We start from the raw sequence: 25,491 nt of genomic DNA, 5'->3' as shown, positions 1-25,491 counted from the left end.
TGGGTGCAGTGTCAGGCGGAGAAGGAGTGGTCCTGGGGCTCGGTGTCAGGCGGAGAAGGGGTGGTCCTGGGGCTCGGGTGCGGTGTCAGGCGGTGAAGGAGTGGTCCTGGGGCTCGGTGTCAGGCGGAGAAGGGGTGGTCCTGGGGCTCGGGTGCGGTGTCAGGCGGTGAAGGAGTGGTCCTGGGGCTCGGTGTCAGGCGGAGAAGGGGTGGTCCTGGTGTCAGGCGGAGAAGGGGTGGTCCTGGGGCTTGGGTGCGGTGTCAGGCGGAGAAGGGGTGGTCCTGGGGCTCAGGTGCGGTGTCAGGCGGAGAAGGAGTGGTCCTGGGGCTCGGGTGCGGTGTCAGGCGGAGAAGGGGTGGTCCTGGGGCTCGGGTGCGGTGTCAGGCGGAGAAGGGGTGGTCCTGGGGCTCGGGTGCGGTGTCAGGCGGAGAAGGGGTGGTCCTGGGGCTCGGGTGCGGTGTCAGGCGGAGAAGGGGTGGTCCTGGGGCTCGGGTGCGGTGTCAGGCGGAGAAGGAGTGGTCCTGGGGCTCGGGTGCGGTGTCAGGCAGTGAAGGAGTGGTCCTGGGGCTCGGTGTCAGGCGGAGAAGGGGTGGTCCTGGGGCTCGGGTGCGGTGTCAGGCGGAGAAGGGGTGGTCCTGGGGCTCGGGTGCAGTGTCAGGCGGAGAAGGAGTGGTCCTGGGGCTCGGTGTCAGGCGGAGAAGGGGTGGTCCTGGGGCTCGGGTGCGGTGTCAGGCGGTGAAGGAGTGGTCCTGGGGCTCGGTGTCAGGCGGAGAAGGGGTGGTCCTGGGGCTCGGGTGCGGTGTCAGGCGGAGAAGGGGTGGTCCTGGGGCTCGGGTGCGGTGTCAGGCGGAGGAGGAGTGGTCCTGGGGCTCGGGTGCGGTGTCAGGCGGAGAAGGGGTGGTCCTGGGGCTCGGTGTCAGGCGGAGAAGGGGTGGTCCTGGGGCTCGGGTGCGGTGTCAGGCGGAGAAGGGGTGGTCCTGGGGCTCGGGTGCGGTGTCAGGCGGAGAAGGGGTGGTCCTGGGGCTCGGGTGCGGTGTCAGGCGGAGAAGGAGTGGTCCTGGGGCTCGGGTGCGGTGTCAGGCGGAGACGGAGTGGTCCTGGGGCTCGGGTGCGGTGTCAGGCGGAGAAGGAGTGGTCCTGGGGCTCGGGTGTGGTGTCAGGCGGAGAAGGAGTGGTCCTGGAGCTCGGGTGCGGTGTCAGGCGGAGAAGGAGTGGTCTATAAAACCCATTCATCTCAATGGCTTGCGCCGCGCAAGGACGTTTTGTTGCTGCGTCGACCAAAGCGCCAGCGCAGCGGTGCGCATCATTGGCGTGCTCACGCGCACGCCGCGGTCAAAGTTCAAAATAGTTCAACTTTTGCCGCTGTGCTCTGTGACGATTACCAGCACGGCCAATAGAATCGGGGGATCCAAACAAGCACGGAAATCAAAATGGATGAAAGTAAATTATATTAAGACATCGTATGGTATGAACGATCGTCTCATAGACAGACAGATTTACATTAAAAATAGTTGTGTTTTAACAGTCAGGTAACTTGTAGGTAGGCAATGTGTGTAAACAGTTTTTTCGCGTTGTATCTGAAGGGCAACGTTGCGCTTGTTCAAGTTAATAAAATTAAAAGTTTAATTGTGATCATTAACATAACTGAATATTAAATATTTAGTGGCCAAGTTTTGCGCAGCTCCCCCCGTCAATGATCTAGCACCCCCTCAGCACATGCGTTAAGCTGTGGTGAGGGGAAGCTACGTAAGCAGTGTAATTTTTTTGTTTTTTTTGTTCCGTTACCTCCAACCCCCCGTTTTGAGTCGCCGGATCCACCCCCCCTCTGCGCTCCGGGACCTCCTCCCACTTTACAAATTAAGCACTGTATACAGTGATCTGTCGCGCCACATCAGAGAGCAATATATATATATTTAATTTTTTAATTTCGTGATAAAATGGCCAGAATTTGAAAGATGACACTTTGTTTCTTATCGAAATATGTTTCTTTCTTATCAGAGCTTATTTCAATTATTGGTGGCTACGCTGTATTCGTATATACACATAAGATACCAAAAAATAACATTTATTTAGTCCATCAATCACACTTAAACAAAAAAGGTTTTGTTTTTTTTCTTACACTTGAAAGGCGATTTTCACCTTTTCAGCACATTTAATTTACGAACGCAACCTTATGTAGCCTATACTTTCACTTATCCTTGTTTCTAAACCAGGTAAGAAAGTAGACTAGGTCAAGACGCAAAAGTGTTTTAAGGATAAAACGCCGAAGATTCCGGAAGTCTGAATTATTGAAAATAATGGACGTTTTTGCTTTTTGTTTATTCAAAGACCTTGTCAGTTATTCCTTATATTTTATAATTAGTAAAGCTGTGATGTCTGAGTTTGGCCAGAGGGCGTATTATTGTACAGCGAGGATTAACTACTGATTAATATTTCATCTCTTTCTCTCTCTCTCTCTCTCTCTCACACACACACACACACACACACACACACACACACACACACACACACATTGTTAAAACAGACTGCGGGATTCAATAGCAACTTTCCACCAATCACGTTTCTCGTGACATGTGTCGCATTCAAGACGTGTTGAATCAAGAGATGTGATTGGTGGAAACTGGAAAGTAGCGAGGACGCGCATGCGCGTGTCGTGTTTTTATTTCGGTGGGCTCGTGCTGTTTATGACGGTCAGTTATTATTAGCACTTATTTCTGTTTTAATAGATATAAAAATGTTTCGCAATTTTGAGAGTCCTGATATGTGTATGCAATAGCGCGCTTAAGGTGTTTGAAGAACTTTTGCTAGTTTTTGTTTCAAATGTCACGTTATTTTCAACATCAATACGTCACTACATATATTACGTACCCGTGTTAAATTAATGTATACATAGAGTTCTGATGTTGAACTGTCTTGTTTTGCTTGTATTAAGCGGTTCACGACTTCCTGTTGTATCACCTTCTCAACACAGCTGTGCAGGACACACCGGGGCAAGTTGTCACAATTCACTGCAGTTGATTATGATCGCGAGTTGATTCAAGTCTCGACTAACGTTACAGTAAAACAAACAAATATACATTTCCATCGTTATTGTGCTTTATAAACATGCAATAACTCACTGATGTAAGAAGACATTTTATATTCTTCAATTCATTTCTTCAGTTATGGATAGACTTTGACACTGAACTCTCGAAACAATATTCACACTCATTAATTAAATTTGTTTACTAACATTTTGGACATTCCTGCGTCATTTCCTCCACATCTCACATCACCCTTCATTCTGTGATGGAAATGACAGGAATAAAATATCAAGACTGCCGTCTTGCTGATAGTGTTAAACAATGAAGTATAAATGTATATATATTTTAATAAGACTCTTTGACCAGGATAAAAAGGTATTTAAATGGCTGAAAAAGACTCAATACAAAATTAATGTGACCTTTTAAAAACCAGCACAAAAGAAAAATCCTGTTAAAGGAATAGCTCACAAAAAAAAGAAGTAAATTCAGTCATTAATTACTCTCATGTAGTTCCAAACCCATATGACTTACATTAATCTTCAAGACACAAATTAAGGTATTCTTAATGAAACCTGAGCTTGCGTTGGCCAAACTTTAGCATTAAGCCGCTCACCTCATATGGATTACTTTCACCATCCCTTTATGAGCTTGTCAAGGATTCGAGTGAATGAACTTTCAATGGAGGGACAGAAATCTGTCAGGTTTCATTAAAACATGTTTGCGCTTTGAAGATGAACGGAAGTCTTATTCAGAGCTCGACATTAAGCCTTTCATGTGCTTGTCCTTCGGAGAAGTAAATCAGTCATTCACTTGTCCGAGTAAAACATTTGCTTATCCAGAAAAAAATAGATTTTTTTTGTGTTGTAAATGTAATTTATTCTGAAGCAATGTTCTCATCAGTGTTCAGTCAGCTTTGATATATTAAAATCTACATATTCATGATATTTTAACCTTTATAAACGCCATTTTCCCCTAATCATTTTAAATATATGCTTCATTTTTCATTTAAAATTCTTAAATTTGATCAATAAATTTAATTAGAATAATAAGACACTATAGGGCTGTTACCAATCAATTTTTTTAATTTACAAAAAATAAATGTTGGAAAGAATGATACTTTTAAACACGAAACTAAACTGCCAGTAGATGGCGACAGATGACCGTCTTAATGAGTGAGTCACTGAATCATTATTCAAACGATTCATTCAAACAGGTGATTCATTCAAGAATGAGGTAGTTGTTTATGAATGGGTCATTGAATCTTTGACTCAACCGATTCGTTCAAAACGGTGAATCACTCAGTAATAAAACATGGCATTATCTGACTCTGGTTTGAACATAAAAGGCTAAAAGTTCTTAAAATGTTCAGTGTGTGCGTGGTAATCGGAGCTACACACACACAAGCTCTTGAAGCTCCGCCCCCTGTGCCGGGAGCAGCAGCTCATTTGCATTTAAAGTGACGCACACAAAAAGTTTGTTTTTGCTCACCCTCAAAAAGTGACAATTTTAACATGCTATAATAAATGATCTGTGGGGTATTTTGAGATAAAACTTTACATACACACTTCAGACATCAGAGAATGATTTTACATCTTGTGAAAAGGTCATTATAGGACCCCTTTAATGAAAATCAAGCCTTAACTGACAGTTCAACAGCCAAACGTACAGATAAACATGACATACTGAGATGAAACCCAAGGACCAACACATGCACTAATGCCGCTTCCCCATCCCTCAGCAGGATCCACCGCCGCCATGGAGGATCTGGAGGAGGATCTGACGTGTTCGGTGTGCTACGGCCTCTTCACAGACCCGCGGGTCTTGCCCTGCTCACACACCTTCTGCAAGAGCTGCCTGGAGAGCGTGATGCAGGCGTCCGTGGAGGTGTCCGTCTGGCGTCCGCTGCGCCTGCCGCTCAAGTGCCCGAGCTGCCGCAGCGTGGCGGAGCTGCCCACCAACGGCCTGGACGCGCTGCCCACCAACGTGTGCCTGAGCGCCATCGTGGAGAAGTACCAGCGGCCCCGCTCACCCGCCTGCCCCGAGCACCCCCCGCAGCCGCTCAACGTCTACTGCGTCCAGGACCGGCAGCTCATCTGCGGCGTCTGCCTCACCGTCGGCCGGCACCGAGGACACGCCATCGACGACCTCCAGACGGCGTACGCGAGGGAGCGCGCGGGACAGGCCCGGCTCATGGAGTGGCTGAGCGGAGAGCGCTGGGGGGACGTCTGCGCGCTCGCACAGCGCCTACAGCTGGAGAAGCAGCGGAGCGAGGCGCTGATCCAGGACGACCGCGAGTTCACAGCCCAGTTCTTCCAGAACCTGGAGCTCATCTTGGCTCAGAAGAGGGACGAGTTCCTGCAGGCTCTGGAGCGGGCGAGCGTTCGGCTGGCGTGCGCGTACGACCCGCTCATCGAGCAGCTGAAGCGGCTGCAGGAGGAGCACGGCGCGGTGATGGCGCTCAGCTCCGGCGTGGAGCGCGAGGACAGTCCGCTGGTGTATCTGGAGGCGGTGTGTGAGCTGAGGGAGCGAGTGGAGGCTCTGATCCAGACACCGCTGCCGGAGATCCCCAGTGTCCCGCTGACGCCGCGGGCCGAGCCCTTCCTCCAGGAGCACTGGTGTGGCCTGAGCCTCAGAGGACTGGGAGATGGGCCCGTCCCGGAGATCTGCGGTCCGGCTGCGGGTCGATCTCAGCGCCGGCGCCTCCGCTCGTCTCCATCGGCTGCGGTCCTGATGATGATCCTGATGCTGCTGCTCACGGGCCTGTGTGTGCATCACTGCGCTCTCCGTCATGCTGAAGAACCGCTCCTCTTCTGTCCCATACACAACACCATCATGACACTACACACTTTAGGAGCACACATCTACCAGCATCTGCTCAGCTTTCTCAACACTCTGGTTTGACCTTACAAACCTTTTGCACACATTTGTTTTGCTCATTTCATTTTGTTGTATACATATCTGAACATGCAATAGATCAAAAGAACAGAGCCTCTGCTTTTAAACAAAACATTGTATTTCAACACTTGAATGTGGGTTTCATAAAAAAAAGCAACATTTTGAGCAAAAAATCTGAGAAAATCATGTTCAGAGATGATGAAAACACAGATGTTTTAGATCGAGTCCATCAACACCTCAAAGCTTCAGTCCTGGGTCGACATTTCATTCAGTAACATTAGGCAGTTTAGATTTATATGTTGTTTTATGTTGATGTTCACGTTATTTTACACACGAATATGATATCCCATGTTGTTTCTTCTCCTGTGTTCTGATCAGGAGATGCTGTACTCTTTCATTAGATGTGTAATAGCGCCCCCTGCCGTATAACAGGGGAAACTCGGATACCCAGAAAACTGGGGAAAGGGTTAAAGGGGTCACAACATTACTCATGTTGCTTGAGGTTCAAATAATTTTAAAAAGTTATAATAAATTAGTTAAGGATGTTGGTATTTTTGAAGTCTTGAACTTCTTTTATAGTACAATGACCTCTCAGAAGATCAGGGCAATCTTGATTCCTCATGGCACGACCCCTTGAACACCAGCTGCTCAGCATAAAAACTACATTACCCATGATGCATCAGACGGCACTGCATGGACCCCACTGACTACATGAGCACAATGAGATGCCGGAATACATCTTTCAACATATTTAGGACCTACTTTTATGAACCGTTTGTACATTCCTAATTTTTCCATTCAGTCTTTGCTTTCAGTAATAATTGTCACCTAAAGAAACACGAATGTCAACCCCTTTGATCGCTCAGATCATGTTCAGTGGTTTCAGCGCTGAAGATGAATAAAACTTTCTTCTGGTCATTTAAGACTGGAAGTGTCTCAAAACATCAAGTGCTTATTGTGTTGTGGTAAAGACGTACACGTGCCACAGAACTCAAAGCAGTAAATTTAATGTTTATTTAAAACATCCAGCTGCAGTGCAGTGAGAACATGATAACATTGCATGTTACACCTATTATACTATAGTAAAAAGTCACTGTATGTAAAAGAGGTTAAAGGAGAGAGCAGAAAGATGAGGGATGGACCTGTGAGAGGAGCGATCTCTCAGGCCGTCTCGATCTCGCGCAGGACGATGGTCTTGGGGTTGATGGCCACGTTCTTGGTGGTGTTGTGTGTCTTGTAGATGCCAATGAGACGGTCGGCCATCTCGAACATGTTGTTCCTCAGGGAGATGATGATGAACTGAGCATTCTTGGTTTGTTCCTGAAACGATGTGGGAAAGATGACAGTTACAGCCGTTCTGTTTTTATCTCCAGTGTAACTGATGGTGATTTTCCTGAACAATCAGTGATTCGGTTACACTCATTTTCAGCATATTATTGATGAGTGCGCACTGTTTTCAGGCTTGCACTGAATTTAGTTTAGGATGACACTGAATGCTGCACAGCTAATGAAAGGATGCTGACAGCAACTGATTTCAAGTGTAATGTGTGTGTTTTGGCCCGTGGCAGACCCAGAACGATCATGTGTTTGGTGAGTGGGATTCACCAGAGATCTGACTACTTCCGTGTGTGGTTTCAGTTGATGTGTGTTTTTGTGCTGGGGCATTTTCACCCATATACGGACATCATTTCTAAACGTAGCCTATTAGAAGAATCACAGTATAGGGCCGTTACCAGTCAACTGAAATCATTATCAGCAAAATCCATCTTTGCACCTTAATTTTTAACTTGTTAATTAAAGAGTACTTTAAATATGAAACTAAAACCACAGGTAGGTGGCAGCAAGTCACTGTCTTAAAAAGTGAGTTGAGGGAGTCGTTCCCACAGTGATGGGCCACAGTATCATTAATTACACAGATTCGTTCAAAACGTGGATTCCGTCAGTAAAAATGATCGGTTGCATGGAGACTCGGTTCTGCTACGGTTTCATTTAGAAATTTTCATCTGTGAAATAAAAGGAAAAATAAATGATACTGACAAAATTGTGTCACAATTTTAAATTGTTCATTTAACTGTTGTATAAAATAAATATTACATTTGCAATTGTGCTGGGGAAAACTGCAGTCTCTCTCATGTGGTTTATTTATATCATATGTAGTTATTAGGGCTGTGAAACGATTAATCGCATCCAAAATAAAAGTTTGTTCACATAATGTGTGTACTGTGCATAATTATTTTGTATATATAAATACACACACATGCATGTAAATATTTAAGAAAAATGTGTTATTTATATATAAAATATTTATATTTATTTATAAAACAAATTACATATAATACATATACAGTATATTTAAGCAAATATTTCTTAAATATATACATGCATGTGTGTGTATTTATATATACAAAATAATTATGCACAGTACACACACACATATATTATGTGAACACAAACTTTTATTTTGGATGCGATTAATCACGATTAATCGTTTCACAGCCCTAGTAGTTATATTACTATAAGAAAAAAATGTATGTGCTTTTACGGCCTTAAATTTAAAAAGAATCTAATTTAAGACTGTGCATCACTGAGCTCCCGTGGATCTTAGTGTCCGAGTTCATTTATTTTGCTGGATAGTCATGCACTGCTGTTAAAATGTTAAAAACATTTAAAAAAAATAAATGATTGTCATTTATTTTCCAATGTAAAAGTTTTAAACCGATGCAGTCTGGGACCGAGTGGCACCATGTTACACCCCCACAGCTGACAGGGTTTCTGTGAGCGAGTAAATACACTAGCAGAAACCAGTTAAAGTCTTCTAGTGGTGTATCATTTAAACTGGTATATGTCCCACCCACTGAAATCATGCTGGTGTTATAAGATAGTGTGTGTGGTGAGTGCACATACGTAGATGTAGCAGGCCACGATGGAGACGTTCTTGAAGTCGAGGGCGGCGTCGATCTCGTCCATGAAGTAGAGCGGCGTGGGCTTGAAGTGGTGCAGGGCGAACACCAGCGCCAGAGAGCTGAGCGTCTTCTCTCCTCCCGACAGGTTGTAGATCTTCTTCCAGCTCTTCTTAGGAGGACGCACACTAGGAGCACACAGGACAACAGCAGAGCCGTCAAGACATCGCTCAGGGGAGGACCGGCCGGGACCAGAGAAGAGCCACAGTGATACATGACCCAATAGACCTTATTCTCAGATTACTGACAGAGATGAAGGTGAGGCTGAGAGGGACAGGCACGCATCTCTTCAGCAGTGGTGTGTAAAGTACTGGAGTAAATGTAATTAGTTACTGTACTTAAGAATCTTTTTGGCTACTTTGTAGTTTTACTGCATATCAAAGATATTAGCAACTTTTACTCTGTACTTGAGTACATCGCAGGCGTCTCATATATGAGATGAGGCCGAAACCAGCACGTCCAGTGCAAGTAGGCTTTGACCATTTCATGTTACATAACATTATTTTATTTATCCGTTATATTGATGATGCCTTTCTGAAGGATAATGGTTTATGGCCTTTTTATTGCAATATTGAGGTGTCAGTTTTATTTTAGAAAATAAACGTGATGTTCTCCTCACAAATCAACAGTTTCTTGTTTTCCACTGGCATGTATCTTTGGTGTTCAGGACTAGTTCATCTTTGAGCCTACGTTTAGTCAAGTCATCTTCATTTATATAGCGCTTTAACAATATAGAATCTTTCAAAGCAGCTTTACAGAGATAATAGGAGATTACAGTAACAGATTGTTTGTCTTTACAGCAGCTCTAGGATAAAGTTATTGTCCAGCTAAAGTTAGTTTGGTTGATTCACTTCCGTTGTGAAGATCATTAGTTATTAACTTAGGGGCCGCTAACACAACACCGTCTAGTCCAGGGGTTTTCAAAGTCTAAGACAGTGGGTCTCCCTTTTGACACAACTTACCCACTGGCTTACCCAATCTGCTGATGAAACACTACTGAAATATCTAAGAAATGTCAGTAGACAAAACAAACCCCAAACATGATCTGTGGAAAATAAGTGATCTAGAAGCTTTGTACAGCGAATACCACTGAAAACACAGAGTACGTCTGTCCCTCACAGCCTCGCTTTCATCATACCTGTCCTGGCGCTGCTCTGAATAACATTAACGATAACGTTTTCTGTGAGCGCGCTAAGGATGTGAATTGTTTAAAGTCATTGTGAAATGCTCACAAAGGAATCGATAGTTTAGCAACAAGTATCTGATTCCTGACCTCAGGCTTTTGATTCCCAACCCTACTCCTGAAGGAGTCGACGCTAGTGGCTGAAAGTCACAGCCAGTCTTGCAGATACTGGGCAGAGTTGAGGGATTTCACAGAAAATCACGGGGTGTATATAATTGGCACAGACCTTCAGATTATGAATCCACCGGGGCCGAGGAGATCAAACATGTCTGACTCTAAAGTATCAAAGCTAACTTTAGCTGGAAAATAACTTTATTAAAGCATGTACCCGTGTGAGTATGGCCAAGCTTTTCTCTTTTCATCTACACAGTTGGCCAGTCAGTTTATCTGGTAGAGCGTGTGGTGTGATAGCACGTGACACCTGAACATGATGCCCTCCGAGAAGGGATCCAGACTGTCCACCAGCTCCAGCTCCGCGTCTCCGCCCAGCGTGAGCATCTGGTAGTTCTCCTTCAGCTTATTGGTGATGATGTTGAACCCGGCCATGAACTCGTGCAGCCTCTGCTTGCGAAGGTCCTCACAGCCTCTCTTGAAGCCGTCTCTCTGTGTGGTGATGTCATCGAGCTCCGCCACTCTCTGCAGGTACAGCTCCTCCTACACACACACACACACACACACACACACACACACACACAGGTTGAGTTATTCATTCACCTAGCAGGGGTTTTAGCTGTCCAATTAGGGACGCACTGATATGAGCATTTGGCCTGATACAGGTCATTCTTTATATTTGAAGGTTACACTTTATTTTAAGGTGTCATTGTTACCGTGTAATTATACATTTAAGTACTGAGTAATATTAATAAACTACATGTACCTACTATAGGGTTAGGGTAGGGTTAGTTGCATGCAATCATTCACTGTTATTACTGTGGTGGGCGATTAGGAGCACGCACCTTCTTCTTGAACTCTGCGATGGCCCCCAGGTTGGGCTTCATGTTGGTGCAGCGGTCCTCCAGCAGAGCGATCTCGTTCTTGATGACGTCTGGGTTGCCGATGTCTTCCAGCTGCTCTGGGCTCAGGGCGGGCAGCTCTTCTGACGGCGAGCCATCCAGGGGGTGCAGAGACAGCCGGCCGGCCTGAGCGTGAGGCGAGAGAGGAGGCAGACGGCCTTTTACTCACCTTAAACAACACTATATTACACCCTATAATGGGTAAAAGAGGAGGAATCCACAGGACCGTAGACAAACCACAGAGGTCATGTGTTCACACAAACACACTCCATATCAGACATCGTTACTAAAATATCTGCGTTAAAGCTCTTATGGACTTAGTCTACAGAAAACTGTGTTCAGGGAACTTAATTATGCCATGAGCGGTGAATTATGGGTATCGACTCCATATAGTTGCAACTACAAAATAATAAAAGTTGGGCTGTGCAACGATTAATCACATCCAAAATAAAAGTGTGTGTTTACATATTATAATAATATCAATTAAAATAATATAGCATATACATGCTGATATATCTAATATATACATTCATGTGTGTGTATTTATATATACAAAATAATTATACACAGTACACACACACACATATATAATTATGTAAACACAAACTTTTATTTGGATGAGATTAATCGTTGCCCAGCACCAAATAAAAGTCAATGGCTCTTGATATTGTGATCGCGATTCATGTTGATTAACAAGATTAAAATACTTGTTTTGTGAGGCAGCTTTTACTTTTCTAACACCCGTTATGATCAATGATGCCGTCTACACTGGACAGTCAAACTCCGGTTTAATGATTAGCAGCTGACATCGATTAGCTGAGATTCAGATTACATATAAACGCATCTGAACACACACATTCCCAGTGCTGCTGCTGCAGGTGTTGTCAGAGGTGTGTGTGTGTGGGCTCAGTACCTCCTTCTCCCAGTGCCGGATCTTGTTGTGGCACTCAGCGATGGCCGTGTCGATGTGCTCCACCTTCAGCCGAACGCTCAGAGACTCTTTCTGCAGCGCGTGCTCCTGCTCCTGGAGGGCCTTGATCTCCTGAAGGACGCCGCGGTGCTGCTCCTGGACCTCCGGCAGAGCTTCCTACACACACACACACACACACACACACTCTCAGCCCTTGCCGTGCTGACAGTCTGAGCCAGAGGATGGACCAGTAAGTACCTCGGCCTGCTGGTAGGTCTGCATGATCTCTCCGGCCTGCTCCTCCAGCTTCTTCAGCTGCTCCGTCAGCTCCTCCATCAGCTTCTCGTTCTCGCCCATCTCCTTCTCCAGCTGAGACACGCTCTCCTCAGACTTCTTCAGGTTACTGCCGCAACACAGGACAAAAGCACGTCTGAAACGGATCAACTGGCTCTCTACAAACCCAGTCCTCTCAGTCAAGCTCATCCCACAGATTTACATGAGGGTGAGTTCAGTAGAGCTCATGAAGGGGTTAATAGCACACTCTTCTTGCATGGGCTGGGATTAATTGAGATGTTTTATCTGCGGTTTTACTTTAAAGTTCAGTGGTTTTTCAAACTTTCTTGGTCACGCCCCCCTTAAACTTAAAAAAAAAAAAAAGTTTATCAACTTAAATGGGTCATTGAATCATTAACTCAACTGATTCGTTCAAAACGCTGAATCATTCAGCAATGAAACACGGCGATTTGCATGTAAAGGGTGAATTCTGAGTAAACTGTGCTATTTTATATAAATTTCAGATATTATTTGCGCTGCAAGGTCGTGGCAGTAAATGAAACCCATTCACATGTGAAACTCGATCACGAATCCATCATGTTTTCATCAACTTAAATGAATGGGTCATTGAATCATTGACTCGCTAGATTCGTTTGAACACGCAGACTCGTTCATAAAGGAAACACCCATGTTTCCTCAGAGATGCGCAGCGGTTCAGCTGTGATTGTGTGTTTTGATCTATTTTCGTTGACAAAACAGAGCAAAATCTCACAATATTAACTAGCCTGGCAAGCCAGACCTACATCAAGATGTTAGGTCTGGCAACTCTCCATAGACACGCTCAATCCGAGGGCCGGGATAAACGGCTGTCTTTCAAATTCCCTCTGCACACAATAGGACAGCGCTTCAACCAACCAGAGCGTTTTCCCAACAGCGGAGCTAGTTGATAGATTCAACTTTTAATTCTGGCCGGCAAAACTACGAACACATCTTCCTTTTTTTAAGAATGACTTAAGTGCCATTCTTTGCTCTTTTCTCAAAGAAAAGCTTAACTCCAAGTCCTCCAGAGTCACGGACAAAGCCCATTCGAAAGATGTTCTCCAGCAGCCGCCATTCTTTGTTTTCAAGTAGCAGCGTGGGAGGGAGCCGTCGCAACTCTGTCGTCATATGTTAAGCCCGCCCCGCCTACTCTATACACGACGTGATTGGCCTGACCCAATTTAGGTTTTTGCAGCTCGAAAGTCTATGGAGAGTTGCTAGACTGCCCTGGCTGCGAAATACATTTTGCTGCCGCTAGGGTGCGTCTAGATTTCTAGGCTAAATATTAACTACATGTTTATTGAATTGCTGTATCAAATCAATATTACATTTGCAAACTCTCTTTATAACCATTAGTTATGACTAGTTGATTCAAAGATTTAATATAAAGCCCATTTAAACGTCGCTGTTTTTGAACTGTTAATGTGTTAGTCGCATCAACTCGCCCTTCATTCAACACACGAGAGATCTTCTTCACACACAGTATGAGACTCTGCAGTCCGACACGTTCTTCCGCACACCTTTGACTGACAGGTTATAATCGGCCCTGATCATCTGCTGTTTTTAAACAATCTGCCATTGGCTGACACTGACAATAATTGCTTTTATCGGCCGATACTGATTATTGGTCGATTAAGAAAATGCTGTTCTTATTCAGAGAAGAGCAATGTTTTTCATTTCATTAGTTTTTTCTTTGAGAAAATGTTATATTTACTGTACCTGATCTACATCCAATCGAAATGAAACTGAATCAGGAAGTGTGTGTCAATACCCAGCCCAAATGTTAATAGTGAACCATTTAAAACGTCAGTAATAAAGCCCATGATCAGTGACTGACCGTCCGGCGGTCTTGATGGCCACCTGGGCTTTGGTGACGGCTGAGGAGCACTGGTCCAGCTGTGTGTTGATCTGGTCCAGTTTGTCCTGCTGGGCCTTCAGCTTGTGGCTGTTGATGTCCACGATGAGCGTGTGCAGCCTCTTCACCTCGGCCTCCACCTTCCCCGCTTTACTGGACGCCGCCTCGAAGTCTTCAGCACAAAACACACATCATTACATCTACACGCCAGTCTGTCTGAGGAACTACATCAAGTTCTGCTTTTTCAGCTGAACCGAGACTAACAAGCAGCTCTTAAACACTCGGGTGTCCTCGCTAACACAACTACTCATGGCAATCACAGACACAGCAGCACTTTGGTTTCCACTGAATAAAGTCAAACCGGAATGATAATGATTTTCATTTTTGGGTGAACCGTACAAAAAAATATATATCGGGGTTAAGCACTTTAATGCGTAACAATTTATTGTTTTATTTAGCAAGCATGTCACCACTGAGATTATAGACAAAAAAAACTATTTCCAGCCAATATATGTAATTTACTAAGGAAATCTGTTTTTTAAAGCTTTTTAACAGTTATAGAGCTACCGATGGGCTGATCTCCATGAAAGTGTGCATGCTTGTTTGGAATCATGTGTCGCATGTTCTCACTTATTTTTGAGTTTTCGTTTAGGCAAATTTGAAGTTTTCCATGTTATAGCACCACCACATTGCCAGTCGTCACGTTTTTTTTTCACACGACCACATATGTTGAGTTTGGTTAAAATATCTCACTCCGATCACAAATTACAGCTGTTTTGGCATCCCTTAGAGAGCGTGAATTGAAATTATTATTATTTATTTTTTATAATTATTGACAATCAGCCTCCAGAGAATCTTGCTGGACTGGTTAGATTCCGATCGGGGCAGAAATCTAGAACTTGTTTGCAAAAGTAGGTTTTTCAAAAAATACCTGAAAATGTACTGTTCACTTTTAGGGGAGAATGCCGATGCTTGGAAATCGTATCAATTACAATAGGGATTCAGTGCCCTAACCCCTAACAACGACAAATAAAAAACAGGACGGCGCAAGGAACGCACCTTTCCTGTAGCCGTCCAGGCTCTTCTCCATCTGCTTCTGCTTGGCTTTATCAGGAGCGGCAGAGATGACGTTGGCCTCCAGCTGTTTGATCTGAGTCTTGAGGTGGAGCTCTTGCTCAGTCAGGCTCTGTAAGGCACAGGACTGGTTAGCAGAAGGCTCACACACGCTCGTGTCTCATCACTCGAGGGCCTGCTCTGTGATCTGACCTGGATGGTGGCGGTGTACTTCTCCAGCGTGTTCTTCATGTCTCTCAGCTGAGACCGGGCGGTGTGCACCTTCTCCTCCAGCTGCTGCTTCCTCTGCTGCCAGTCCTGCAGCTGCGTCACCTCCTTGCTCAGCGCGCTCTCCATCTTATCCAGCTGCACACAATCACACATCTCTAGCTCCTGAGTCTGGACTCATTTCAATCGTACGCATCTGCTGTAAATAACGATGTGCCATTTTCCACAATCGGAGCATGTGTTATGAAGTTACGAGCGAGAATGTGTCAAATTCAGCATCCGTATATGATTTACACATGGGTCTTGAGGGGCTTCATGTTCAAAAACTCACTCAAGTTTAGTAAAAATTATGCTTTTTGTATTCTGCTCATTGAGACCTTTTTTTTGGGGGGGGGATTCGACGACGATGCAGGCACGACTCGTATAGCATCGAATCTCTCAGCCGTGAATGGGGTAAAACTAGGCCAGTCACTCACTGTGAAACAGTTTCAGACGCTACTGGGTCTTATGGCAGCTGCGGCCAACATAATAACTTTTGGCCTCAAAGGAAATACGGTAATTATTTTAACAAAACCAAAAGTTTTTTGTGTCAAACTGAAACAAAAAATCAATTCAAGTCAATTTGAGAATCAATATAATTTAAGAATCAATATCATTTATCCCAATAGAGAAATCAATATTGCCAACTCAGCCCTAGTGTCCACTAGGCTTGCCATGATAGTCAGTGTTGACGGTGTTCAGAAGCAACACCGGTTACATCACTTGCCCACCGCGGCACCGCCACCCACCGTCAGTTAGAACTTTCTTTATTTATATATAAATAATTTAGTTCAGTTAGAGAACAGACACTCTAATTAAAAACTGAACATGTCTGCTTAACACCCCGTGAGCTGAACGGGAGTCGCAGCACAGACCAGCAGCAGGAGTCACATCTCAATCACGAGAGGAGCTGACTGACAAGATGATGACGGATATTTGCTGTCAAAGAGAAAATGTAAAAGCACCAATTTAAGCAAATTTGTTTTGTTTTTATTGGTGTGTTTTACATTAAGAATAATAGGCTAATGAACTCACTATTCAAGCAATCCACACCCGAACTGGCGCTCATTTGAAAGTGAAACTATAATGCGCACTCATAACGGTGCGCGTCCACGGCAGAACTGAGACAGCGTTTTGTGGTTCATTCCTATGGTAAGAATTAATTGAAAATGCTCGCTCTGCTCCGCACTGTTATGAGTGCGCATGCGCATTTTAGTTTCACTTTCAAATTAGCGATTTAAACCCCCCGCCGGTGATACCGGTATTACCAGTGTTATTACACGCCGATTAACCGGTGGGAAAATATCCTCAGTCACATCCCTAGTGTCCACACAGCTGACAGGTTGGTGAAGGGGAGCAAAAGAGCATTATTAGATGTTTAGGTGTGAGCGCTTCTAGTCTGACCTGCTCCTGAGTGACATCAGCGCAGACGGAGGAGCCCATCCGGCCCTTCATCACACGCCCTCCTCCTCCGGTCATGGTGCCTGAGGACATCACAAACATGAGCACATCACACCACAGTGACAGAGAGAGCGCGCTCATCCACACACACCTGTGCAACTGGAAGAAACCATCACAGAAACATTGGTGCGTTCAAGCCATCTCGTAAAGGTCGTAAAGCAAAGCACACCTGACGCACATTTCTTTGGTTTTTATTTTCTAGATCTAGAGTTTAAGAACCTTTGTGTAATTAATTAAGATAAAGTAAACCACCATCTTACTCTGACGAAAGTGACTTGATGTATTACACATCTAGTGAGAAATGTTCAAATTCAGCACAGAATTCTCGGTTATAAACCACATATATCAGATCAAACAGCACTGACGTGGACACCAGGAGAAACACTGCCATGAACGAGCATATCATGGGCTCTTTAGTCCACAAATCACCAGCATTCAGCATGGATATAATGTAGTAACGCTAACTGCAACGACGGTATTCTCTCAGAAATAGTCAAATGTTTTTACATTATTCATTTCAGGGTTCATGCATACTTTTGGGAGTGAAATTCAAGTACTTTTCAAGGTCTTTATAAAGTGCGTCACACTTTTTCCAGCACTTCAAATCTCTGAATATGATCCAATTTTAATGTTATTTTTAATGTGATGATTTGTAAAACTAACACTTCGTGGCAAACAAACTTTTATTAAAAAAAAACAACGTGAAATTTTCACTATAACCAGTAGATGGCGGCAGAGGAGCACTTATTGACTTATTAGCCATTACCACACCCTAATATAAGGAGAACAGTAAGAAAAGTCAGTCTCATAAAAAATAAAATAAATTGTGACTGAATTACACAGAAAGCAAGTAAAGAGCGTTTCTTTAATAATCACTGAAGCTGTCAGTCAGTTCAGTGTGGTACATTTAATAAGAGTAGAATATTACATTTTTTCCCTACATAATGTTACTGTTGTCAATAAAAGTTAATTTTATCTGCATCTCAATTCAAGATCAGTGCTTTACTGTCACATTTCCGTGTGAATTCATTTAAATAAACATGTCATTTTATTAGTAAATGCAATTAATGTAAAACAATAGTATTATGATTAAATTACATGATTAGATTTTATTTTTATTAACATTTCCCCATTTAAATCTACACATTCAGGTCTTTTTTTCCCACTAAATGTTTAGATTTGATAAAGTTACTGTAAAAAATCAAGTAGTGTGCATTTAGTGGATTGTGTTTAACACAAGTAGTGGTGCAACGGATCACAAAATTCACGGTTCGGATCATTTACGGTTTTTTGAGTCACAGATCGGATAATTTTTTAGGATCAGCAACAAAAAATAAATAAATATTTTTTTATAAATGAAAAGCAAAGTCCCCATATATCACTTAAAGCTCACTTGAAGTTTTTCAATACCAATAACAAAACCTACTAGGCCTAACTGATAAAGACATTATTAAAAACAAGTGAACAGTCAGTAATAAAATAACAAATACACAAATAACAAGCATTGATGAAACTAACAGTAATATTCTGGTACAGAAATTAATATTAAAGCCTAAATGTAAAAACACTATTTGTTCAGTGTAGAAATTAAAAATAGTTTTATTTTTGTTAAATTTTGTTGTTTGATTAACATTAATGACAACATTATCGCCTCTTCTTTCACTAAAATTGTTTGAATGTGTAAATTGACAAGACAAAACGCAAGACAAATGATAAACTTTCACTCTATGACGGTTAGATTTAGCAGTTAATCCGCGAGTCACATGCGTGCCGAACCGTGGCCAGCCGATCCGTACGGGTCACGATCAGCTGCGATCCGCTGCACCCCTACATAACAGACTGATCACGTTCCACACACTCTGAGGTGTACATATTTTCTACGATGATGAAGAAAATACAGGATCAGTATCGGATCGTGTGGGCTGATGGCAGGATGTGTGTGTGTGTGTGTGTGTTCACCCCTGAGTAAACTCACCGGCCTGCTCGATGACCTGGCCCTGCAGCGTGACCACCCTCCAGCGCTTGTTCTTCTGGAACGCCACCCGCGTGGCCTCCTCCAGGTCTCTGGCCACCAGCGTGTCCCTGAGGGCGAAGTAGAAGGCCGGGCGCACGCTCTCGTCCTTCACACGCACCATGTCAAACAGGCGAGGGATGTTCTCCGGGGTGGAGATGGGGCCCATGCTCTGCTGCCACACTTTCATCTGCACAACACCACCACACATCACCACTACTGGACACACATGTGCCGTGATAAAGGGGTTCTGCAAGGCAATCTGTGTCTGATACTGGCACACTTTAGTCATGAGGTTTAGAAGGAACAGCACAGACACACGTCAACTTCCCCACCTTGTCCAGGCCGATGAAAGTGGCCACACCGATGTTCTGGGCCTTCAGAAACGTGACGCACTTCTGCGCCGTGTCAATGGTGTCCACTAAAATATTATCCAGCGAGCCACAGCTGGAGGAGATGGCGACGTCATACTTCTCATCAATGGCTCCCAGATCACCCTGTGTTGAGACACCGGCAGGTTTCACAGCATGACATGATTAGTTGGCTGCAGGGTTTGAAATCAACACCCACCACATGGTAGTGTAGTGTACCACTGTTCCTTTACCTTTGAACTCGCAAACTATGCTTCCAACGCTGTCTCTAGGAACATTTAGTGCCTTCGCTATCTTCTGGGAGCATTCTGTTGACTTAGCCATATTTCTAACTTGAAGTCAAACGTGACATTTAAGCCTAGCCAGTTCAGATATATCATGTGTTCTAGCTCAAGCACACCTGGTGACACTAATGAAGCTCTTGATTATTTGCATCAGGTGTGCTTGAGACAACACCTGTTTTGCAGATTTGTGCTGTTGTGAGGGATTCTATTCAGGGGTTGAATCATTTAATGATTTTCAGTTAAATTTGGGAAATCATGTGCAACCAAACCCCTACAGATGATCTAGAATGCTGCAGCTCGTCTTGTCTTCAACGAGCCCAAGAGGGCCCACGTCACTCCTCTGTTCATCTCTCTGCACTGGCTACCTCTCGCTGCTCGCATCAAGTTCAAGGCATTGACACTTGCTTACAGATCTATCACAGGCTCAGCTCCCTCCTACTTTCACTCACTCCTACGAGTCTACATCCCTACCAGATGCCTACAATCGGTCAATGAGCGACGGCTCGTGGTTCCATCACAGAGAGCCACAAAATCACTTTCCAGAACATTCTCATTCACAGTTCCATGCTGGTGGAACGCTCTCCCCGCCCCCATCCGGAATGCAGAATGCCTGACAACCTTCAAAAGACAGCTGAAAACCCATCTCTTCCGTGAGCACTTAACCTCATAATAAATTTTTTTATTTCCTTTGCCTTTAAATCCTCGCTTATCGGGCTTATGCTACTCTGAACAATGCCTGAACTTCGTATTTTGAGCACTTCTTGCGTTGTTTTTTTGCCTCTTCACGATGACTCCCTTAATTTAGTCCTATTTTGTAAGTCGCTTTGGATAAAAGCGTCTGCTAAATGACTAAATGTAAATGTAAACCACTTGAAACATTTGTTATGTTGAGCCATTTCAATTACTTTTGTTTGATTTATTCATTGCAAATCGCTGAAAGTCTGTAAATTGTACCAATAAACCTGATTTGCAATGGGGGTTGAATTATTTTGATTGCAACTGTATACACATATACCAGGGAACTACACTGAGACCAAAATGGTTGCATATGCGACCTTTTGAAATGCCATTGCGACCCTAATTTTTAATGGATCGCAAATGTATCACTGATTATTTTTGCACCTATGCTTTAGGCAATATGCTATGATTTACTATGAGCATTTATTAAAACAGAAATGTGTATTTTAAGAATACGTTTTATACCGTGCTCTGAGCATTCAACACATCAAGCTGGCTTCAGCCCCGCGACCGTTACTTAGACTAAAACGTACCAGTGTATCAGTGCTGCGCGAGTTCTCTCTCACACACACACACAGATGCGTGCACACAGAGAGAGAAGATAATTGTCAAATGAAAATTGACGGGCTATAGTTTAAATTTTGTTCTTGGTTTTTTTTTTTTTTGTCAAAATGTCAAAGCATTTTGTATTATCCATCCGTGTTTTTAAAATTCGTTAAATGACGGACGTTTTACTGTTAACACAGCCCTATATGTCGGATTCGTCTAACTTATACTTGATATTATTTTTAGACTAAGTGATTCGTTATTGGACTCCTGTCTATTCATTGTCAACTGTTTTCTATAAATATGTTTGTATTGGCTAACATTTATTCAGCTAATGCGTGTCCTGTTTAAAATGTGCAATGTTCAAACGCAAAGACAGCACGTCACAAATAGAAGCCCTTTTCCCTGTGCTATTTAGTATCATATTTGGATATTGGAATAATAAATTAAGTAGCCTATCTTAATTGTACACAATGTTCCTGTTTTTTAATTTTTTAATTTACTGTTTTCTAGGGGTTTCTTAATTTTAGACAAGTTGACCAGCACACAGTATATGCAATGCAATGCAATATAGTGCATGTGTGTCCTATGTGTGACATATTTTGCAAACACAGGTAAAGGTGCCCAATATCAGTCATTTCTAAAGTAAAAAAAATGAAAAAGCGTTTTGGAAAATATCTCTTTATTTGATTATCAGTAAATTTGTTTTCTAAACAGAGATATCGGTATCGGCCATAACAGCAATATTAATATCGGTTATTATCGGTCTCGGCCACAATTTTCACATCGGTGCATCACTACTTAAGAGTTCAGGAGTCTGCCCATCTGTGCCAACCATAGCATGTTGAAATCCATTTTGGACTTTGTGTACTGTATTTTCTATTGCAGTAAATCTATCCCAACCAATGTTAAAGAAAACAAAAACAAGAAGGCATGTGGTTTAAAAGTAAAATAAAAAGCATATCTGTATGCAATAGTTTCATTATTGTTCATTATTATCCAGAGCGGCTTACTATAAATAATTTGTGCGACCAAATCATGTTTTGCGCCAGTAACTGAAAAAGTTAGTAGCGCAAGTGCCACCAGTGGAAAAGGTTAGTGTAGTTCCCTGCATACATACAGTGAGGAAAATAAGTATTTGAACACCCTGCTATTTTGCAAGTTCTCCCACTTGGAAATCATGGAGGGGTCTGAAATTGTCATCGTAGGTGCATGTCCACTGTGAGAGACATAATCTAAAAAAAAAATCCAGAAATCACAATATATGATTTTTTAACTATTTATTTGTATGATACAGTTGCAAATAAGTATTTGAACACCTGTCTATCAGCTAGAATTCTGACCCTCAAAGACCTGTTAGTCTGCCTTTAAAATGTCCACCTCCACTCCATTTATTATCCTAAATTAGATGCACCTGTTTGAGGTCGTTAGCTGCATAAAGACACCTGTCCACCCCATACAATCAGTAAGAATCCAACTACTAACATGGCCAAGACCAAAGAGCTGTCCAAAGACACTAGAGACAAAATTGTACACCTCCACAAGGCTGGAAAGGGCTACGGGGAAATTGCCAAGCAGCTTGGTGAAAAAAGGTCCACTGTTGGAGCAATCATTAGAAAATGGAAGAAGCTAAACATGACTGTCAATCTCCCTCGGACTGGGGCTCCATGCAAGATCTCACCTCGTGGGGTCTCAATGATCCTAAGAAAGGTGAGAAATCAGCCCAGAACTACACGGGAGGAGCTGGTCAATGACCTGAAAAGAGCTGGGACCACCGTTTCCAAGGTTACTGTTGGTAATACACTAAGACGTCATGGTTTGAAATCATGCATGGCACAGAAGGTTCCCCTGCTTAAACCAGCACATGTCAAGGCCCGTCTTAAGTTTGCCAATGACCATTTGGATGATCCAGAGGAGTCATGGGAGAAAGTCATGTGGTCAGATGAGACCAAAATAGAACTTTTTGGTCATAATTCCACTAAACGTGTTTGGAGGAAGAAGAATGATGAGTACCATCCCAAGAACACCATCCCTACTGTGAAGCATGGGGGTGGTAGCATCATGCTTTGGGGGTGTTTTTCTGCACATGGGACAGGGCGACTGCACTGTATTAAGGAGAGGATGACCGGGGCCATGTATTGCGAGATTTTGGGGAACAACCTCCTTCCCTCAGTTAGAGCATTGAAGATGGGTCGAGGCTGGGTCTTCCAACATGACAATGACCCGAAGCACACAGCCAGGATAACCAAGGAGTGGCTCTGTAAGAAGCATATCAAGGTTCAGGCGTGGCCTAGCCAGTCTCCAGACCTAAACCCAATAGAGAATCTTTGGAGGGAGCTCAGACTCCGTGTTTCTCAGCGACAGCCCAGAAACCTGACTGATCTAGAGAAGATCTGTGTGGAGGAGTGGGCCAAAATCCCTCCTGCAGTGTGTGCAAACCTGGTGAAAAACTACAGGAAACGTTTGACCTCTGTAATTGCAAACAAAGGCTACTGTACCAAATATTAACATTGATTTTCTCAGGTGTTCAAATTAGTGGTCGACCGATATATCGCCAAGGCCGATATATCGGCCGATATTTGGCATTTTTGAAATATCGGCATCGGCCGATAAGTTTTTCTGATTGGCCGATGTGTTGAAAGCGGGACTTTTATTTTGACGGCGCTCCAGACTTTTATTTTGACGGGCGGCGCTGAGAGAACACCAGCGCCAGAAGAGAACGGCAGCTCCTCAGATGATGTCAGATCAAACAGTGCTCACTCACATTCTCCATCTTCATTAATTTACGATCTCTGTCAGTCATATCTAATACTTTGTTAGACAGAACTGGTGAACAAAGTAAGTAAATGGTAACTTATGCCAAGTAAGTAAAGTAGAGCGTATGCTTTTATATTATTTGTAACAGAAAAGGCAAACAATCAGGCTAAAATACTTTCTCATTTGCCGTCAACATTCAGCAAATGCGCATCTACGTCATTTAAACAAATCTCTGAATATCTAATAAACATTTAATTTCACAAACCTTGCAGATTTAATCGAATCCAGCTGTGATATCTTGTGAAGTGTGCATTACTGTCTGCGAGTGACGGTCGGTCCGTGCGAAGTGAGTGAATGCGAACAGAAGATCAGCTTCAGGAGACGCGATCAAAAAACTTTAAATCTTTCATTTTAAAATATGCTGATATATAACCAGTTGCCCACTGTGCCATATTCATATCGTTTTCACTGTGCTGTATGTAAAATTAGCGTTACCTTGTCTTTATTTGAAAAAAATATGATTACCAGCACGAAATTACCAGAATACTGAGAGCCCTGTTACAGTGTTTACTTTCTTTTTATTCACATATTCATATATTTCTAAACAATTACTTTGTGAAAAATACTGTAATAGGATTGCAAATTTAAGAAGTTGCCATCTAAAGTATAAAAGCATGTTTATTTTAAAATTTTGTTTTATAATTTATTAAATATTGATTAAAATAAATATATATAAAAAATATCGGCTTTATATCGGCCATCGGCCACCCTGCTCTCCAAGATATCGGCATCGGCCATCAAAAAAACAATATCGGTCGACCACTAGTTCAAATACTTATTTGCAGCTGTATCATACAAATAAATAGTTAAAAAATCATATATTGTGATTTCTGGATTTTTTTTTTTTAGATTATGTCTCTCACAGTGGACATGCACCTACGATGACAATTTCAGACCCCTCCATGATTTCTAAGTGGGAGAACTTGCAAAATAGCAGGGTGTTCAAATACTTATTTTCCTCACTGTATATATATTATGTGTGTGTAATATTATATATATATAGCTGTGACAGTTAATGTGGTTCATTTCTTCTTTTTCTTTGGCTAGAAGTAGTTCTTTAGTAGCCAAATTGGCCAGTGAGTGAAAAAGTTAATGTCAAGCCCTGGCTGGCTGAGGTGAAAGCGAGTGCACGTACCAGCCGTCCCAGGATGCCCGTGATCTTGCCCGAGTGCTTCTGCTGCATGAGGGCGTCCAGCACTTTGCTGCGGCTGCGGTTGCTGGACAGAGAGCTCTTGGCTTCAGACACCTTCTGTCTCAGGTCCCCAACCTGCGCTCGCTTCTGCCGGTCCTGCTCAGAGATCTGCTCCAGCTCCTGCTCGTCCTGAAACACACACACACACACACACACACACAGCTTCAGTTTACAGTCAAAGCCACGTAGATCATCGCACCCCTCTGCTTTTCTGCATCCGTCTCATCAGCTTTTCTAGGGTTGGTCACAAAATACTTACACAAAGTCTTACAGGTCACTAGTGTTGTCACGATACCAAAATTATGACTCCGATATGATACCAGATAAAAATACCTTGATACCGATACTGAATCGATGCCACGGGGAAAAAACTAAAAGTTAAAGTAATTGAAAACAATTGTTTTATAAATTAATTTTACAAATCTATAAACTCACTTGACCAGCAAGTTCCTGCCCTGCTTTTTGACCATTCCCTCCCTTTTATTAAATAAAATAATTACATGCCAGTGTGTGCATCCTTACAGAGATGTTTGCAACATGGACATTATCATCAATCATGTTAACATTCGCTAACCTTTCACAATTCTGAACAGGTTGGGA

General features: G+C 43.1%; 2 protein-coding genes across 3 annotated transcripts in view; one reads left to right on the top strand and one right to left on the bottom strand.

The window, feature by feature from the left end:
- The first annotated feature begins 2,604 nt into the window (after window positions 1-2,604).
- Window positions 2,605-6,860, top strand: trim59 (tripartite motif containing 59). 2 transcript variants are annotated; one of them, XM_084126249.1, is made up of 2 exons: window positions 2,605-2,690; window positions 4,765-6,860. In XM_084126249.1, the coding sequence occupies exon 2, from the start codon at window positions 4,779-4,781 to the stop codon at window positions 5,922-5,924; it is 1,146 nt and encodes a 381-aa protein (XP_083982375.1). In that variant the 5' UTR covers window positions 2,605-2,690; window positions 4,765-4,778; the 3' UTR covers window positions 5,925-6,860. The 2 variants fall into 2 exon arrangements, with proteins under 2 accessions (XP_083982375.1, XP_083982376.1); XM_084126250.1 differs by having other exon boundaries at window positions 2,651-2,690; window positions 4,762-6,860.
- Window positions 6,861-6,909: 49 nt separating this feature from the next.
- Window positions 6,910-25,491, bottom strand: part of smc4 (structural maintenance of chromosomes 4) — a 40,581-nt gene continuing 21,999 nt past the window's right edge. Inside the window, exons 12-24 of the mRNA XM_084126248.1 lie at window positions 24,835-25,020; window positions 19,279-19,440; window positions 18,908-19,133; window positions 16,876-16,955; window positions 15,418-15,570; window positions 15,211-15,337; window positions 14,134-14,323; window positions 12,243-12,387; window positions 11,988-12,161; window positions 11,018-11,200; window positions 10,483-10,715; window positions 8,823-9,006; window positions 6,910-7,238 (exon numbers count right to left, since the gene is read on the bottom strand). Coding sequence (XP_083982374.1) covers window positions 7,080-7,238; window positions 8,823-9,006; window positions 10,483-10,715; window positions 11,018-11,200; window positions 11,988-12,161; window positions 12,243-12,387; window positions 14,134-14,323; window positions 15,211-15,337; window positions 15,418-15,570; window positions 16,876-16,955; window positions 18,908-19,133; window positions 19,279-19,440; window positions 24,835-25,020 — 2,202 coding nt within the window. The 3' untranslated portion in view covers window positions 6,910-7,079. The remainder of the gene's footprint in view (window positions 7,239-8,822; window positions 9,007-10,482; window positions 10,716-11,017; window positions 11,201-11,987; window positions 12,162-12,242; window positions 12,388-14,133; window positions 14,324-15,210; window positions 15,338-15,417; window positions 15,571-16,875; window positions 16,956-18,907; window positions 19,134-19,278; window positions 19,441-24,834; window positions 25,021-25,491) is intronic.

This window comes from Abramis brama (genome assembly GCF_963993115.1).
Source record: "Abramis brama genome assembly, chromosome: 10".
NCBI lineage: Eukaryota > Metazoa > Chordata > Actinopteri > Cypriniformes > Leuciscidae > Abramis > Abramis brama.
The sequence above is the reverse complement of the archived record's forward strand: the minus strand, read 5'-3'. Positions and strand labels throughout refer to the sequence as shown.